Below are 20,533 nucleotides of genomic sequence, written 5' to 3'. Positions count from 1 at the left end.
GAGCTTCTTCGTTCTGCTAGGGTTTCGGTGTTGGTAATTGGATCGACTGCGAGAGAATTTCAGATGCAAAGAGGTTTGAAACAAGGAGATCCCTTATCTCCTTTTCTCTTTATTTTGGCTATGCAAAGTTTACATGTTGCTTTGCAAAAAGAACATTTTCAAAATGTTTTTAGGGGTATCTCTATTTATGGGATTCATATATCACATCTCGTTTATGCGGATCATGTTGTGTGGGTGTCTCCGTGGGATTCCAACAATGCTAATTCAGTTCTTTGCATTTTGAGATGTTTTTATCTTGCTTCGGGTCTTAAAATTAATTTGATGAAAAACAAGTTGATTGGGGTTGGTGTCTCTAAGCCTCAGGTCGATTTGGTTGCTCATAAGTTAGGGTGTGCTCCAGAATATCTTCCTTTTGTTCATATGGGTGTGCCAGTAGGTCAATGTATGTCCAGAGGTACAACTTGGTCTCCTATTGTTGATCGTTTACGTTCCAAGCTGTTAGGGTGGAAGGTGAAAACTCTCTCTTTTGTTGGCCGCCTGACGTTGATCAACTCTGTCCTGGAGAGTTTGGAAGTTATTTGATGTCTATTTTTTTGGTTCCCATTTCGGTTCTGAAGTCCTTGGAGGCCTTACGTTCTAGATTTTTTTTAGGGTGCGGAGTTTGATGACAGGTGTATGCATTGGATCCAGTGGGATAAGGTGCTGGTTGGTAGGAAAGAAGGTGGTCTCGGAGTTGGTAATCTTTTTTCTTTTAATAAGGCTATGCTTTTAAGATAGACATGGCGTTTTTTTCATAATCCTGATCTTATATGGGTTCAGTTAGTAAAGGCTATCTATGGTTCTGATGGAGGTTATGGTTCTTTAATTCTCAAAAAGGCTGGATGGGTCCATGGAATGATGTCATTTGTATGCTGTCTCATATGGGTGATCGTGGTTGGGATTTGTTTTCTTTATGTCCAATTCGAGTTGGAGATGGTAGTCGGACTTTGTTTTGTCAGGATATTTGGAAAGGAGGTGGGCCTCTTGCAGAGGGTTTTCATAGAATTTTTGCCTTGGATAATCATAAATTTGCCTTTGTTTGCGGTAGGGTGATGATGGGCTGGGATATTACCTCTCTTAGGAGAGAGCCTCGGGGTGGTATTGAGCAGTCCCAGTGGGATGCGTTTTTGAATTTGATGCAGGGCTTACAGCTTAATTCCATTCCGGATCGGTTGGGGTGGCTCTTGGAGACGTCTAATCATATTACAGTCTCTTCAGCTAGGTCTTATATTGATAATGGGATGTTGTCTACAACTGGTGGCGAAACATACTGGAATAATTGGGTTCCAATTTAGTTGAATATTTTTATCTGGAGATTAAGATTAAATGGCCTTCCGACTTGAGCAAATCTTTTTTATAGGGGAATTTTATTTGTTTCTATCTTGTGTCCAGTTTGCTCTGCTACGATTGAGTCTATTGATCTTTGTACTAGAGTTGCTATTTGGTGGGTTTTCATTTTCCACAAGACTTTTCCATAGATTCGTTATTGTTTTGGTCTAATTCATTCTCTTGGAGAAGTCGACAATGAAATGTTTTTGACGCGGTGATTATGACGACCTTATGGTGCATTTGGAATTTTCGTAATTCCATTCTTTTTGAGACGGTGTTGCCTATGAAATCAATACTTTTTGATGATGTGGTCAAAAACTCTTATTTTCAGTTGTTTAATAGGTGTAGCAAAGCTAATATAGGATGGACTAATTGACTTCATAATCCTGTCTCTACTTGTAAGTTGTTGTAATGTTCTTTTTCTAGCGTTTTGCTAGTTTTTAATAAAATTCCTGCCGTTCCAATATATATATATATATATATATATATATATATATATATATATATATATATATATATATATATATATATAATTAAGTAATCATAACAAAAATAAATGAAAATATAATAAAACTAATATTGGAGATTTCATTAAATAAATCTATATATCATGAATGTGATGGGTTTAAGCTATAAGAACTTTCCTATGTGCACATGCAAACCCTAATTGCTTGGATCTAGGTTTCTCTAATTGAACATGCATGCATCCAAGACTTTCATTCATAGAACTAGTGTAAACAAACAATTCATAATATATGAAAACAGATCTAGAAGAATACCTTGAGTTTCTTGTATGATACTTCTTCTTTTTGGAGCTTAGAGTCACAATTGTCACTCCTCTAATGGCTTACAAACACCTACTAGCAAGAAGATGATTTAAGAGAGAGAGAGAGAGTGAGAAATCGGCCCTAGGGTTCCTTGCCTTGCATGAGTGCCGATGTCCCTCACCCTACGGATCTATTTATACTATGAGCTACTAGGGTTTCACCTTTAACCCTAAGTGAATAGCTTAGGCCCTAAGCAATCCAAGATCCTCCTAGATATTAGGCTTAGAAGATTTTATGGTCTCCTAACCCTAAAATCCATCCACCCTTATATCCATAAGGATACATAGCCCAAAACATACCTATCACACATTTGACAGTTTATGCCCCGTTATTCAATTAATCTCTTTAAGTCACCAAATTAATTCTCAATTAATATATCACTTATATTAATCAAATAACATTATATTTTTCTAATATATTATTCTCATAATATATTAATAATATCTCTTCTCTCTTAACAAATCACCTTGTCAAGTTGCTATGGTGAAGGCAACCCAAAAGGACCATGCATAACCGGTTCAAGTACTTACCAAATATAGTTATAGCCTTAGACACTAATCCAACAGTCTCCCACTTGGATAAGTCTAGTAACTGTATATGCAAACACAATCTGATTAGCAATCGTAGCTCTCAAAGACCCTGTTAAACTCTGATCTTATCAGTATCCTGTCCTTTAGATAAGGCATCGTACGGTCCTCTGTTTAGATATTATGCGGACAATCTTATGGAATTTATTATCCAGCATTTGGTTTCTCGATCTCAGATTCATTTGACATAGAACTTAATTGAACACATCAATTCAGTCCTGACCGGGCCCGGCACATAAGTCAAATCAAATCATCGAGCGGCCCTGATATTGCTTTTACCCTCTTAGGATAAAAGTAACAAATAAACATCAACTTATATGCATTTATTATTTACTAATCAATCATACACAATAATGCGGTTTATGACATCAATTTACTGATGCGGTTTCGCATTATCAATGTACAACCAATTAATAAACAATAAACCATATATCATGGTTTTAAGACCATATGATATTATCGTCTTGCGATCACTTGTTTCTCATTCCATAAAGTGACTCCAGCAAGCGTGGGTTTATTCCAATGCTCTAAACTTATTCATAAGCACTCATGAACGTTGCAACAAACCTTTGCTATGTCTAATATCATTTAGACAATCTACACACCAATTCATGACAATCTTCATTCATACCTACTTCCAACATATGAACGATTATGGACCATTCGAATAATTCGATTATTCTTAATAACTCAATTATTCAGGAAGTCAAAACATGCAAAGTGAAACAATAGTTAAACAATTAACATAAGATAATAGCTTTACTTATAAATAATACTCCTTTATTTAATCATCAAATGTCAATCACATTTATCTATTACATGTTTCCAAAACTATCTAATCTAAACTAATATCGTCTTTCAGCCCAATGCTCCTAGCGTGTTGCAAATACTTAACCCTGCTAAGTCCCTTTGTAAGCGAATCAGCTGGGTTATCCTCTGACGATACCCTCTTTACTACGAGGTGTCCTTCTTCTACTCGATGTCTAATAAAGTGATATTTTATGTCGATATGCCGAGATCTACCATGATCCCTCGGTTCCTTGGTCAAGGCAACCGCTCCTTCATTATGACAGAAAATTTCCATAAGCTCCTTTATGGTAGGCATAACTCCATGATCACCAATGAAGTTCTTCAACCACATCGCTTCCTTTGACGCTCCGCTCGCTGCAATGTACTCTGATTCGGACGTCGAATCAGCTACGATTTCCTGTTTGGAACTTTTCCAAGTTACTGCTCCTCTATTAAGGGTAAAGACCCAGCCCGAATGCGAATGGTAGTTGTCCCTGTCGGTCTGGAAGCTTGCGTCACTATACCCTCGCACCTTTAAGTCATCACTCCCTCCGAGGACTAAGAACCATTCCTTGGTCCTCCGAAGGTACTTCAGTATATTCTTGACCGCAATCCAATGAGCTCTGCCAGGGTTCCCTTGATATCTACTGACCATGCTCAAAGCAAAGGCCACATCAGGGCGAGTACAAGTCATAGCGTACATGATTGAGCCAACTGCGGAAGCGTAGGGTACTCGGCTCATCTCAGCTATCTCGACTTCAATACTCGGACTTTGAGTCTTACTCAACTTGGCATTACTTTGTATCGGTCGTTCTCCCTTCTTCGAGTTTTCCGTACTAAAACGTTTTTGTACTTTATCTAAGTAAGTATTTTGACTAAGTCCTATTAGTCTCTTACTTCGCTCTCTCACTATCCTTATTCCCAAAATATAGGAATCCTCTCCGAGGTCCTTCATAGCAAAACACTTCCCGAGCAAGGACTTAACTTCCTGCAAATTCGGGATGTCGTTTCCCATGAGCAGTATGTCATCGACATACAAAACGAGAAAGCTAACTATACTCCCACTGGTTTTGACATATACACACGATTCATCTTCGCTTCGTACAAATCCAAACTCTTTGACTTTCTCATCAAAGCAAAGATTCCATCTGCGAGATGCTTGCTTAAGTCCATAAATGGACTTCTCAAGCTTGCACACTCTATTGGGATGCTTCGGATCGACAAAACCCTCTGGCTGATCAATGTAAACATCCTCAGCCAACTTCCCATTCAGGAAAGCGGTCTTGACATCCATCTGCCATATCTCATAATCATGATATGCAGCAATAGCTAACATCACCCTAATAGATTTTTATTTAGCAACTAGTGAGAAGGTCTCATCATAGTCAACTCCGGGAGTTTGAGTAAAGCCCTTCGCTACCAATCGTGCCTTATACGTGTGCACATTCCCATCCATGTCCGTCTTTTTCTTGAAGATCCACTTGCACTCAACCATCTTACGTTTGGGCACATTGTCAACCAAATTCCAAAGTTGGTTGTCATGCATGGAATGAATTTCGCTGTCCATTGCCTCATTCCATTTAGTAGACTCCGGGCCTGCCATGGCTTCCTTATAGCTGTTAGGTTCATCTAGATTTACTAGTGTACTGTCACTAATATACATGTCCCCTTCGGTAGTAATATGAAAACCATACAGCTGGGGTTGAACTCTAACTCTTTCGGAATGTCTAAGAGGTAAGGATTGGTCAATCGGTTCAACCGGAGTTTCCTCCTCGGGTTGCCAGTGTTAGAGGTTCCTTCATCGCTCGATTCTTGAATCTCTTCAAGATCGATTTTCCTCCCACTGTCTCCTTGGCTTATCAGTTCTCACTCTCTGAAAATCCCTCTCCTCGTAACGAAGACAACATTGTCACTCGGTCTATAGAAGAGATACCCAAAGGATTTCTGCGGGTAGCCGATGAAAATACATCGCTCACTACGAGGTTCGAGCTTTTTGTGAGTCTCTCATTTTACGAAAACATCATAACCCCAAACCTCGATGTGTGCTAACGAGGGAGCTTTCCCTGTCCACATCTCGGGAGGTGTTTTGGCAACCTTCTTTGTAGGGACTCGATTAAGGATATGGGTGGCAGTCTCTAAGGCATACCCCCAAAATGAGATAGGTAGTGAAGCACGACTCATCATAGAATGGACCTGTCTAACAAGGTTCGATTACACCTTTCTGCCACACCATTCAACTGCGGTGTCCTAGGTGGCGTCAGTTGCGAAACTATTCTGCATTCCTTGAGATAGTTGTGGAATTCAAGACTTAGGTACTCTCCTCCTCGATCGGATCGAAGCATCTTGATTTTCCTGCCCAATTGACTCTCCACTTCATATTTGAATTCTTTGAACTTTTCAAACGTTTCTAACTTGTGCTTGATTAAGTAAATATACCCATATCTACTATAATCATCGGTGAAAGTCACATAGAAGCGGTTCCCATCCTTTGTGGTGGATCAAAGGGGCCCTCACCCCTCTCACAAGTGCCAGTGAAGGGTGACTTGGTCATCTTTCCAAGTAAACAAGATTCGTACGTGTCATCTTCCCTAAGGTCGAATGACTCCAACACTCCATTCTTTTGGAGTTGGGCTATGCGCTTGTTGTTGACATGTCCAAGACGACAATGCCACAAGGATGATCTATCCATACTATTGGAAGAATCCATACACAACACATAATTTCCTAGGTTATCTACAACCATAACAGTTTCATAAATTCCATTACAAGGCATTGCTTCAAAATATAAAACACCGTTTAGATAAGCATAAATTGAACCATTCTCATTATTAAACGAATATCTAAATCCTTGTCTAAATAAACCATGAAAAGAAAGGATGTTTCTTGCCATATCTGGCGAGTAGCAACAATTATTTAAATCTAAATTCAATCCATTACTAAGCACTAAAGAGTACACTCCAATCTTGGTAACAGGCAACGATCTTCTGTTCCCTATGATTAGATTTATTCTTCCAAGCTCCACATCCCTATTTGTTCCTAGTCCCTGCAAATCAGAACAAGTTTGGTGACCACACCCTGTATCAAGAACCCAAGAAATAGCATGAGATGAATCATTAGATTTAATTGTGTAAATACCTGCGAAAGATGGCTTGATCTTCCATCCTTGATGGCTTGCAGATATTCTAGGCAACTTTTCTTCCAATGCCCTATTTTGTGGCAATGATGGCACTCTGCCTCCTTTGGGTTTGGGTTGGGCTTAGCAGGATCAACCTAGATCCCACTAGAAGAGGAACAATCATGGGACTTTCCCTTGTGGTGGTTCTTAGAAGAAGCCTTCCTCTTCTTGCCCCTTCCCTGCCCAATAGCCAAAACAGGAGCAGCGGGTGGATTGGGAGTTGGTGCAACAGACTTGTCCTTGAGGTTGCTCTCAGCAGTCCTTAGGAGCCCTTGGAGTTTTCTTAGGGTGATCTCTTCCTTGTTCATATGGTAGGTCATCCTAAATTGGTTGTAGCATGAGGGCAAGGAGTGAAGAACTATGTCGATAGCCAAATCTTCCCCAAAGTTGACATTCAACTTGCGAAGACGATCAACATACCTTTGCATCTTTTGCAAGTGCATAGTTAGAGACTCTCCACTTCCCATTTTAGCAGTGATCATATTTTTTATGATCTCATAGCGCTCTTGCCTCACACTTTGGTGGTATCTCTCCATCAAGTCTAGATGCATCTCATAAGGATACATGTCCTCATAGGACTTTTGGAATTCGGAGTTCACTGTTGCTATCATGATGCAATGGACTTTCGTTGCATCACGTTCATGTGTCTCAAAGACAACCATCTCTTCGGGAGTAGCAGTTTCTGGATTGATATTCTTGAGCTTCTCATCGAGAACATACTCTTTTTCCTCGTAACGCGCGATCATGCGAATGTATCATATCCATTCGCTAAAGTTCGATCCATCGAAGGTCACTTTTTGACAAAGGCTCATTAGCGTGAATGAGCTAGCAGCAGTGTTGTTTGCATTAGACATCTACAAATAGAACGGAACAAAGTTGTTTAGAATGAAGTCCCTAATTAACACCCAAAATGAAATTTAGGGGTAGGACCCAACAACATTATTTACATATTAGAAAAAGGGATGCCGTGATCCAACATGCAAACAATTTGGAGGTAAGTGAATGACGATTCACTAATCCCTCACCTTGAAAAACATAAGCTTAAGTTTTAAATGTTTTGAGAATTCCTAGTTTTTCTTTGAGATTCATTGAACCTTTCAATGGCATGTTTAAATTTCGATATGCCCCTCTAGTTTGTGACTGGGATGTCGAGGATCACAAAGTGGGTGTGACTAACCATGCAAATCTACATGGTGCCTTCTTTGTTACAATCACCTATTCGATGTGCCGGTAAGCCACACACGCTCCAACGAACTATGACAAACAAAGAATCACCATTTTCCACCTTTGCTTAGAACCAATTAGTGTGCCGGTTAACCACACACGCTCCACTAACTTCTTAGTAAGGGTGCAAAGTGTAATTTCATGGGATTGCTCCAATTTACTTTTCCTAAAGTAACTAAGATTGGGAATTTGAAAAAAAAACATATCGTTACTTTGTATTTTAACATTATACTTTTTAATGAGGATAGAGTTGCCCTATCCTACTCGTTCGGCTAACGACCCTCCACCCGTCAAGCAAGCGGTAGGTGTGAGTGTACACCCATTAAGTGCCATTTTATAGGCAGCAAGCTTATACCCACCTTATAGACTGGCTTCATGAATGAGGCCTACTAACGGTAAGACTAGCATTTTAATTATACACACACATATATATATATATATATATATATATATATATATATATATATATATATATATATATATATTCATCATGCTTGTAATAATATAATAGTATAAGGTTGAATTTTAACCTTGTAAAACTCTAGGGGTTGAAATTTAAATTCTTCAAAATTAAACTTTTAATCACAAATTCAAATTTCAAAACTTGAGGACAAATTTTGAACTTCTCAAAACATAAGGATTAAATAGCAAATAATTTAAATCAACTAATTAGATTATCTTAATTTGATCTTATTTAATATTACTTGCAAAACAATTAACCAGTTCAATTTAAATAATCAATTATTATCATATAAGGAAATTATTATTCAACTAATTGGTAATTATCTTTTGTTTGGTCAAGAATATACTCGTATATTTGATTAAAATCGGAATTTAATGACCCAAAACATTTAAGGCAAGTATCCTCAAGTAAAACAGCAAGAAATCCCGAAACTACCTCATTCTGACGCTCGAACTCGCCGAGTTCCCACTATGGACTCGTCGAGTTGGAGCTACTCGCCGAGTCCACAATGGAACTCGCCGAGTTCATCAGGAAGAATCACAAAAATCAAATTTTTAAGAAACAAGCAATCAACAAATGCATCAATTCAATAGAAATCAATCAAATCTCTGATATCACTGATGGGTTTCAGCCATAAGAACTTTCCTATGTGCACATGCAAACCCTGATTGCTTGGATCTAGGTTTCTCTAATTAAACATGCATGTATCCAAGACTTTCATTCATAAATCTAGTGTAAACAAACAATTCATAATATATGAAAACAGATCTAGAAGAATACCTTGAGTTTCTTGTATGATACTTCTTCTTTTTGGAGCTTAGAGTCACAATTGTCACTCCTCTAATGGCTTATAAACACCTACTAGCAAGAAGATGATTTAAGAGAGAGAGAGAGAGAGAGTGAGAAATCGGCCCTAGGGTTCCTTCCCTTGCATGAGTGCCGATTTCCCTCACCCTAGGGATCTATTTATACTATGAGCTACTAGGGTTTCACCTTTAACCCTAAGTGAATAGATTAGGCCCTAAGCAATCCAAGATCCTCCTAGATATGAGGCTTAGACGATTTTATGGTCTCCTAACCCTAAAATCCGTCCACCCTTATATCCATAAGGATACATAGCCCAAAACTCAACTATCACACATTTGACAGTTTATGCCCCTTTATTCAATTAATCTCTTTAAGTCACAAAATTAATTCTCAATTAATATATGACTTATATTAATCAAATAACATTATTATTCTGCTAATATATTATTCTCATAATATATTAATAATATCTCTTCTTTCTTAACAAATCACCTTGTCAAGTTGCTATGGTGAAGGCAACCCAAAAGGACCATGCATAACTGGGTCAAGTACTTACCAAATATAGTTATAACCTTAGACACTAATCCAACAGAATGAATGTATGCATATAGGCTATTTCCTGAAACTACTTTATTAAAGATATGTGAGATTGGGGTATTTTTGTTAGAATGCCAAATAACAGCGACCAATTGTGCCATACTTGAAAAATTAAGCCCTCATCCTAGTTCATCAGATATTCCACACTTTGGCAACTGGAAGCAAAATGAATCTTTGAATGCTGATGGTCCAAATCCCTCAAGTGTTACTAGTTCGACTATCTGATCGGTCCTTCTCATTCCCTGGTCTAAAAGTCTTGAAGCCCTTCTCTATCGTCCCACCCTATCCACCGGAAAAGACAGAACAACAACCGGAGTTGCTGCCTCCGTTGACTACACCTCCTTCTCCATTTTGTTCTGATGACAAATCAACCCAACAGTGGCCGATTTCATGTGGGGCACAAGGTTGCACCGGCAACACCTGCTTTTCCTGCAGACAGTAGAATTTTTTTTTATTTTTTTTCTACCTTTTGTGCCACTATGTAAAAAAAATCGGCAACTACTAAAAACGGCAATTACCTCAAAAAAAAATGTAAACACATTGGATCAATTAAGCCCCAATAATTAATAGCCTAAACATATTTTTATTTTAATCCACCTTATATTAGCCAAAAAAAAATAGGAATAGTGATCCATATTTCCAATTGGGTCCAAGAGTCCATGTCTAATTCCTTGAATCACAAAAGTAAAAAAAAACATTTGCAGCCTCATTTTTTTTCCTACTGTTCATGAGTTTGTCCTCGGTCCTGCTCACATTCGTCAATCAATTTCATTCTTCTAATCTTCTTCTTCGAGTTTGACTTCTAATCCACAATTTCCAAGTGCAAAAATTGATTTCCAACTTCCAAGTGGAAAAACAACTCCAATCCAAGGTCCAAACCCTAATGAAGCAGGTAAGTATTTTTTATTTTCTATGTTTTCGAATTTATAGTTATAATTGGTAAGCAAAATTTAAAATTGCTATGGTTTATAGGTTATAATTTCTATGAAGTTATTGTATATTTGGATGATTTGGTAAAATTGCTATGTTATTATAAAAATTATTGTTTGATTAGATATACTTTCTATGATTTTTATTCAATAGATTGTTTGATATGTTAAATTGCTATGTTTTATGTTTACATGTTATTTTTTGATTAGGATAAATTGTTATGTTTTTATAGGTGAAAGTAAGTGGTTTTTTTTACCAAAAGACCAAGACCTAATCCTAATGAAAGTGGTGAAGGATGTTCCCAAACACCAATCACCAATCAATCCGTGACAACCCGAAATTTTCTATCCTGTTCAGTCTGACACTTCTTTGAAAGTCAAACTTATTCGTACTATCATTTAGCCCAATTTCGAGCATGTTTGAGTGTTCTGAGCCTTGTACACTTAAGGGAGTTCACGGCCACCACATCGGAGTTTACGGCCGTAAACTCCATGTGGGCCGTAAAATCCTCCTATATGTGGGCTGAAATCCTCTCAAGTAGCATCCTGATCTTCGTCCCCGATCTTTAAAACTCGTAAGTTTATTGTCCTAACTAGTTGATATCTTACATGATCTAGTGATCTTACGTGATTTCATTCATGAAATCATTACATTTTGTACATCTTCAAGTTTCACCAAGAACACCAAGAACACACATTAGTGTTCTTGGCAAAACTGACCATTCAAGCTCCTAGATGGTAAGTAATCTTGTTCTAACTCATTGTACACTAGGGTTAACATGTTTAGAGCCTAGAATCATCGAGAAAAGGGGGTTGATTGAGAGTTTACGGCCAAGGATCTCCTAAGGCCGTAAACTCCCTATAAGGGTGCAATGATGCCATTTCCTTCTTCCAATTGACTAGAACTTAGCATAGAACCAACCACCATTGAACTAGGGACTTCAAGAAACGAAATGGTACTTCCTACCATGAGTTTACGGCCGTAAACTAATGGGGAAGTGGTCCCCAGGCCGTAAACACAAGTTAGGGTCATTCTTAGACCTTAAACTCACCTAGGCTCTTGTTTATGCCTTGGGCACTTAACCACTTAAGACACCTTGCCTTTAAGCCTCAAATGGAGACCCATTAGAGAGTTTACAGCTAGAAGTAAACTCCCCTGGACCGTAAACTCCAATAAGTATGGTCTATGGACCATAAATTCCAATACGAAGCCTTATACTCCTTTGTGCAACCCAATAGCCTCCTAACACTTTGACCAAAGTGTTTTCCGCACATTAGGATGTTTATACTTGTCTAATTAGTTTTATAATCACTAATTGTATATATACATATGTCTTTATATGTTATTAGGATCATTGTGTGTGTTTAAGTCTTCACATGACACCAAGCACTCGTCCGACACTTCCATCCAATCCACTCACTGCAGGTAAGTTCATACCCCTTAATTAACATTTAAATGTTTATAAATGCTTTTACGGGGGGAATACAAGTTGAATCATGCTAGTTAGTACATCAATCACATGTGATTAATAACTAGCATTCAAATGGATTTACTACACTTTTAGCTGTTTTACCAAACAGATTACTTCAAATGGCTTTCTCAAACATTTTTACATGTTTAAAACTCTTTATCAAACTGTCTTACATACTGTATGTTTCATTTCAAACTCTGTTACAATTGTGTTTCAAACAAAGGTTTCCTTATACTTAAAATTGTTCTCATCAAACAAACTACTTTCAAATCGTTTCACAAACTGACATCAACTCATCATTTCTTACTTATTAAACTTTTTAAAGGTTTTACAAAACATATTTTATACTTTTATATTTTCAAATGCATGCCTATATATGTATAGTTATACAAGTAATGTTTAATGGACTTAGGATGACTAGCTCACTTTATTTCCTTTTCCTCGTTGGGATGCGGCCTTAGGTATCGGTTATTCATCCGAATGTTGTCTAAATATTAGTTATATATTATGTATACGTATATAGACATAAAAGTTCCATTAGTTAGTTCAGTACCTTTGGGTAGCAAAGGCATACTTCGGTTATACACGTACATTACTAGTAACTATAATAGGCATAGTTATGATATACTACTTACTATTCCAAGTACAAGGAATCACACAATAGTCAGTTCATTCATGAGTCCATACTAATACATTACATACTATATGAAGAGATATGATTACATACAATTACAAAACATACAATTACAGGAGATACATTTACATAGGTACATTTACATAGACATGTTTACATGAATACGTTTACATAAGTACGCTTACATAGATACGCTTACGTGAATACGCTTACATGAACACGTTTACCTAACTACGTTTAATAGATACTTTTACATAGAATCTGTTACAAACGTTTTGGGACTTACCATTCCACCCCAAGGCTGTTAGCTACAGTAGGGAAAATGATCATCGACGGGTGTCTACGGTTATACTTTTCAGCGAGTTTCCATGCCGTGAATATCCTAGTGCAAAAGGATACAATTTTAGTTATTATATTATTTTCCTTCCTTTACTTCGTGACACATTCACATGAACGACGAGGTAGGATATATTTGATGTAGATAGACTATTTTCCTTATTACCTTTATATTGTGATACATACGTATAAACGATGAGGTAGACTATAGTTTTATAATAATAGTTAAACAAGGAAAAACCGTAACATTTACAGTGATGCTTACTTTCAAAACAGTCGGGTCTTTGTAGAAGACTACTTTCAAATCAGTTGGGTCTGGGTAGAAGACTACTTTCAAAACAGTTGGGTCTTGGTAGAAGACTACTTTCAAAACAGTCGGGTCTTGGTAGAAGACTACTTTTATACTAGTAGGAAATATGGGATTTTCTAGGGTTTTCAAACATTTACAAGTCTTTCTTTACAGTTTTACAAATCAAGGACACATTAACATTTATGAATTCACCAGCTTTATTGTTGATACTCACTTTCAAAATAACTTGTATTCTCAGGTCACAAATAGACAGGTACAACGACCAGGTTTTGTGAAGACGGAGCAGTCAAGAATTGTCTTTTATGTTGAATATTCATTATGTTGTTTTATACTATGAAAGAACACATGTATTTAAAATTATACTATTAATGCAATGGATGATGTTGTTGCTTGTTTTCTACTTTGCATTGTTGTGATACATTACATGATGTCCTCCGCCCCAAAACGTTTTCGCCGTTCTCGGTTTTGGGGTGTGACAAATTAGTATCAGAGCATTGTTTATAGTGAATTAAGTATATCAACCCATAAAAGATATACCAAATATAAATACAATGGGATTAAAATACTCTGAACAAGAGTTTATACTTCTAAATAATAAAATATTTAACCAAGTATACATACCTGCATTCATACTAAAATCAGTGTCACAATGACAAAAACAAAGGTATTACGATTGTTGAATATCACAAGTAAGCTCGAGGATGTATGGTCAGTATTGGGAGTGTTATAGCCTGGTCAACTATGCTGGTCCGAGGAGTGATTAGCACATGCCCAAGAATGGTTGTGATGTAGCAACAAGTCTAAAAACTTAGCAACACTACCACAATGAGAACATTATAACAGAACCTAAGTCTAAATACTATAGGAGTATTTGGTGTTACTATAATTACTTACTATTTGGTGTTACTATAATTACTTACTAGAGAACTAAGAAGGGTCTTCATTACTAAGTCGATAGTTTCTAAGTGGACACACCAAGGTTATATGTAACTAGGATGTCATAGGCTTAGAATCTGTGAAATGTTCGCTTTACCCCAATTCCTTGTGAATTTGGAGTTAAGGACACTTATTCGAAGGCCTATCCTGTTTTGATTACATATATCTGGTATGCACTCTACAAATAGTGATGTAACTAATGAATATCATATAATAATTATCTAGATAGTTCATCTAATAATTATCTTCTAACCCCAATTCTCATGTAGATAACATGGTAGGACTCCATCCCCACGGCAACCCATACCTTCCGAACGAAGGCAATGCTGGATGGTTTGGAGAAGAACCCAAGAATGATCATCCAATCCTTTTGAATGATCACCATGCTGAACCTTTCGGATGACGATAAGTCCGAACCCAAGGTTGAGAATCTACCACCAGTAGCTCCCATTCCAAATCCTAACCCTCGTCCGAATTTTCATGGTCTGACGCCTCCTTGGGTAGAATGCTTGGAAACATGGAGTGAAGATCAAGATCAACCTATGACATTTAATGAAGACCGAAGCTTGTAGAATGTAAACAAAGGGAGATCAGCAGACAGAGTTCTACCAATCCTGATCCGTAGAGTTGCCCAGAACGAAATTTAGGGCAGGATGACTCTCCATCGTATCGAAGAGGTTAATGCCAATGCAAGAATGCATACCATCCGCACCAAACCTCCTTGAACACACTCATGAGAGATCTGGGAGAGACCATGAGACCCTGCTACAAGCCCTAGCTGAAACTCGAGCGGAAGTCATAAAGCTCCGAGTACGCCAAAGGGTGTGCGAAAGATACCTGCTTGATATGGAACGTCAACTAGCTGAACTAAGGGTTCACCATAGGGGTGACCATCGCCAGTAGGAGATGATTTACTTTCCTTCTTTGTTTTAAGGGATCGTATTCCTGTATATTTCCTATGTGGCATTTTTCTATGAAACTATCCTGTACTGTAAGTGCTTTTAGTTAGGCCTTTATGTGGCCAAAACTTTTCTACTCTAGATGTGATGTAAGACCCACTCCAAGGTCATTTTTCCCAAAATTATTACGTCATGAATATCAATGATATTGACAGTCGACTAACTTCTGTGTCATTATTTGTTCAATACTTTCATCATACTATAGTTGGAGTCTATCCAAAACCCACTCTAGTCATGTTATTGGACTAGGGTAATTTAGCTTTGGGATCCTTCCCAATTCACTTTCAAAGGTTTGATCCTATTATTCACCAACCAATGGTACCCCGGGTTTTAACGAAAAACGTCATGAGAGCATTCTACGAACTTACTACTACTCTGTACTAGGACTGCATCATAGGGATGTAGGTCGAACCCCCGAGAACATACTTCTATTCTTTTCATGAACGATCAAAATACATCTAGGTTCAACCATAATAGCTCACGAACTCCTTTTCTTTCCGTGTAATAGTATCATATCGCCGAAGAAAAGTAATAAATCGATCAACCAAACACCAACTCTTCAGATTGATGCAGCTACCTTTAAAGCTGCAGTCTCAGCTGCCGTGATAGCTGTTTTGACTCACATTAACACTAACAATGCAAATGTTGGCGGGATGGTTCTCAATAATTCTTGCTGTTGTGTGAAGCATTTGAGGCATCACACTTGGGGTGCTAGGGTCACAAGGTTTCAAGGATCAAAATCATCAATAAGGTATGTAGTTCTATCTTTTATTCAAGTTAAAATTGTTCCCCAAGTATGCTACATAGGATCATAACCTTGGAAATCAACTTTGCATGGGTATTAGACAAACATAGATCCAAGGTTATTGGGGTTGCATGTAGACTTAAGAAGTGTTATAATGCTCAAAACCCATCATAAGGTTCTTATCCGGAGATGCCACATCACCTCGCATGAACAGTAGCCGTGTGTCGCCTACTGATTGGACCGAACTTCGGTCTGGTAAGCATCTGACGAGCCTTTAGGCATCTTAGGCGACGTCTAAGACGCCTTCTAAGACGCCTCACATTAGCTGCGTGTCTCTCTCCCTCGCTGGCACCTGCCTTCACTGACTCACCCTTCTCGGCCGACCCTCGCATCCTCGGCCTATAAAAGGGAGGCCTGCGAGGCTTCCCGGATAGTTTGGAGATTTTTCCCTTTTTCACCCCTAACTCCATATTTTAGCTATTTTGACAGCCCCCGAAGCCCCGGTATCAATTTTAGCACCCGAAACACGCCCCGAAGTGCTCGAGAAGCCCGAAAATTTTATCTTTTAGGTTTTGAAGCCATACCTTCGCAGAGCCCGATTTTCAAGAAAGCTCCCGATTTTTATAGAAGAAAGCTATTTATAGTAACGAAGTGCTGCCCAAATTACTATTTTAACCCCCGGTTATTTCAAAGTGAGTTTAATATATAGGAACAATTATATGTTACGTGTTATATGTACTATGTGCTTTTCAGTGTTATTATTCCGGGTTATTTTCCCGTGTTATTTTTATTCGCTATTTTTAATTGCAAAGAAATACCTTTGACCATGTGATCAGTGAAAGGACTTAGATTCACGTTGGTACTGGTATGTAGCCTCTGGCCATGTAGAACATGTCTCCGTAAGAGAATGATTTCTATTCTATGGTATTGGCAAAGGGTTAGACAGGGCTATAAGCCTAAAATCTACCAAAATGTTAATCAGAAATTGTATGTCTTCGGTGCCATTTGGGCTGAAGCTTTGTTGATATATATCAAGTTTGGAAATTGTTATGTCTGGTTGATTGTATATATTTGAATCAAGTAATTGATCGATATGGAAAGTTTGTCACATGATTCATATATGCCTTTGTTGTTCCTTATTCCTATTTGCTTCTGCCATATTGAAGTATATATATGGCATAATGTTATATTGTATCTATTATTGAGCTCACTAGGCGTCACCGCTTACCCTCTCAATGTTTTAATATATTGCAGGCAATAAGCATTCGGTATAGCTTTATACTGTTGGAAGAATTAAAATAGTTTGTACTATTACTTTTGTATTTATGTTTTAGTATGTATAAAATATACAATATCCTGTGTAGTTTTGTAATAAACTTAAACTTAGTCGGTTTGTATCCAGTCGTTTGTAAATAAATTATCAATGTAAAATATTATTTGTGAACATGCATGTAGCATGTTTTGGAGTAACAACTGTTTTAGTATTATGAAAGTGACAATACTAGAAAAAAGGCCTTTTACGACGCTCATTGCGCGTCGTAAAACGCTCAGACGACGTGCAAATGTGCGTCAAGGAAGGCCCTGTCATAACGAGAGACGACGCGCATTTACGACGCGCATTTATGACACACAATGCATATCATTAAAGCCTCTATCAAGAAAGGCCATGTCATAAATGAAGATGACACACAATTTTGCGTATCGTAATTTTTCTTTTTGTTTTAAAAAAAATTATTTATAGGTTTACTAATTTTCAAATTAAATTTGCATTTCATGTCTCATAATAGAAAATAAAATACCATATACAAAAAATACAATCCATTGCATAAAAGTTAATGTCATACAAAATAAATAATAAAATACAATAAATAAGAAAGACAATTCATTACACTAAAATGCAAATAGAAATAATCATGGCTAACTACATAACCTAATACTACGTTGCTATTAAGGGACATCATCATAACTCACTAAAGTTCTTGGAACAATGTTCGCATCATCAAATCTTACACCAACCTTGCTTTAGTAGATGACTTTCACACAATCAATATTGAAATAGATGCTGCTCGGGCCACCATATATGTTGCTCGAACTTACCGAGCTCAAAATTCCTAACCGAAACCCAAAACCAAACAAACACCATATCCGACACAATATTTAAATCAAAAATAAAAATGTAACGAACAGAACCTTAAAAATCATAAAACAAAACTTAAAATTTACATGAATTAACCTTCCTATATAAGTGCTCCAACCTTGTGTGGGCCCAATTCCTTGAGAATGAGGAAGAAAAATTTGTAAATAAGTTAGCAATAAATAAATTTTTGGAATTGGAAATTAAATTGTTTGGATAATATCATGAAAATAAATGAAGGATTTCATAAACCAACCTGTTCTCTTGCCAAATTTACCCATCCACCATAAACATAACCAAGGGCAATTCCTGTAGGTATGCACATGTAAAATATTCCCAACCAAGTTGTTCTCTATAAGAAGAAAAAAAACATAAATATGTTATATTTATATAGGGGTATTATCGTTATATGTAGAAATATTGGGTGATTTGTAGAAAAAGATGGAACCTGAGATAAATATGTTATATTTATATAGCTCTTGAAATTACTATAATAAACTAATTTATGATTTGTTATCACTTGGCGGAATAACACCCATGCATAACAGGTGTGATGAATAGTCTCTGTTATTCCCAAGATACGCCACGTTGACTTTAGAAGTTATGCATCATCATCATATGCTACTTCCATTTATTTCTTAAGGCTTGTTAAATCTACCCAAAAATGTAGCCACTCCTTGCATTTAACTCCACTACTAAATACAACATTAGAAGTTTAATGTTAATCATGCTACCATGGTTTGTAACGGTACAGGTGGAGGGAGGGAATTTAATCAATTTATAACAACATCATGCTTAACATTGGATTTAAAATTTACATACCTCAGTTAGTTTCCCCTCATCTAGAACATCAAAAATGCTGGAAAGAAGTTTCTCATATAATCTGACATTCAAATGATACCCATATGCCCAATGACATACTTCACCAGTTAAGTCACCACGAGCTGGCCTCTCTGCAAGTGCAATGGGAATCTCCCTTAGAGATCTCAAACATTCTATGCGTTGAAGTTCACCCACAGAAGGTGCAAATGACTGAAATAAGACAAATTTAAAAAATGATAAAGTAAGAGCAATAGAGCATAGCATATGTAAAAACTAAAAAGATCTCATTTTAACCTCAGATTCTTCAATTCTTGCCAATAGAATCCTTATTTCACTTGCTTTGCGACCAGATTCTCCAAATCCCACAACTGGGTGATTCACAAGTCCTTCCTCCAACATATTCAACTGAACTAACACAACATTGGATCAAACATCTTACATCAATATTAGTTAAAGTTGAAAATTTACTTATACAAGCCCATGAATAATACGATAAGGCTACGAAACAAAACAGAGAGAGAAGGGACTGACTTGTCTCTTTTGCCATCTTATGTAAGCTTTTTTGTCAGAAAATTCGGTTCGAGAAACACAGGATAATAACTCGATAGGAATCAAAAGAGCATCCATTCTTTTCCCCACTTTTCCAGCCATTGCATTGAGTAGCCCTTGTCTTGTTCTAATGTCCATTGCCTCAGAAATATGTGTTTACATTATACCTCCGTGAAATATCCAACATGATATGCAACATGATTAAAAAAAAAGTAGTAAATACCCATCACATGCACAAGAGATGGATGAAACTCACCAAGTTTTGGTAGCATTGCACCTACAGTCTCCTGGTTGACTTGTACGGGTGATTCATACATGTGTTGACCTCGAAAAGAATTTAATAAAGATGAAGGGGCTAATTTTTTAGGATCTAATCAGGATATGCATTTAAGAGGCCAGAAGTTGACTTCTAACTGTATCAGTTTTGAGGATACTCAAACTCTTGACTCTTGTTAATATGAACTTAGATTGTACATGTGTCGAATTTATGGTGTATAGCAATGAATGGAAGCTATAATAACGTGATTTCAAGACTACTGAGTACTAAATGATAGCTAATTTCTTGAATTAAGGATGAAATTTGAGTTTAACTCATATGATGTATTATGAGATGCAAAGTAAGCTTGTACTAAATCATACCTGTATGCGAAGGACTACATCCAGAAACATCAACGACAAGAGAGCACCTCGATCTAAAAATTGTAAGAGAGAGAGAGAGAGAGAGAGAGAGAGAGAGAGAGAGAGAGCATTCAAAAGGAATAAACATGGGAGTTTATTAGAGCGAGAGAGATGAGAGATGAGAGAGAAAGAGAGAAATGGAGGGGAAGAGTAGTTGCAACTCGTAAACTTTACCTCACTGTGTCTTCGGTT

At 37.1% G+C, this 20,533-nt stretch overlaps 1 protein-coding gene across 1 annotated transcript; it reads right to left on the bottom strand.

Moving 5' to 3' along the window:
• Positions 1–10,119: 10,119 nt before the first annotated feature.
• Positions 10,120–19,801, bottom strand: LOC111906941 (protein unc-13 homolog). Its single transcript, XM_042902024.2, has 5 exons — positions 19,646–19,801; positions 19,409–19,519; positions 19,115–19,324; positions 18,549–18,644; positions 10,120–10,266 (listed from the first exon to the last, which is right to left on the bottom strand). The coding sequence occupies exons 1-5, from the start codon at positions 19,799–19,801 to the stop codon at positions 10,120–10,122; spliced, it is 720 nt and encodes a 239-aa protein (XP_042757958.2).
• Positions 19,802–20,533: the final 732 nt, after the last annotated feature.

The sequence above is a fragment of the Lactuca sativa genome, chromosome 2 (genome assembly GCF_002870075.4).
Source record: "Lactuca sativa cultivar Salinas chromosome 2, Lsat_Salinas_v11, whole genome shotgun sequence".
NCBI lineage: Eukaryota > Viridiplantae > Streptophyta > Magnoliopsida > Asterales > Asteraceae > Lactuca > Lactuca sativa.
Note: the sequence above shows the minus strand (reverse complement) of the source record. Positions and strands in the feature narration are given on the sequence as shown.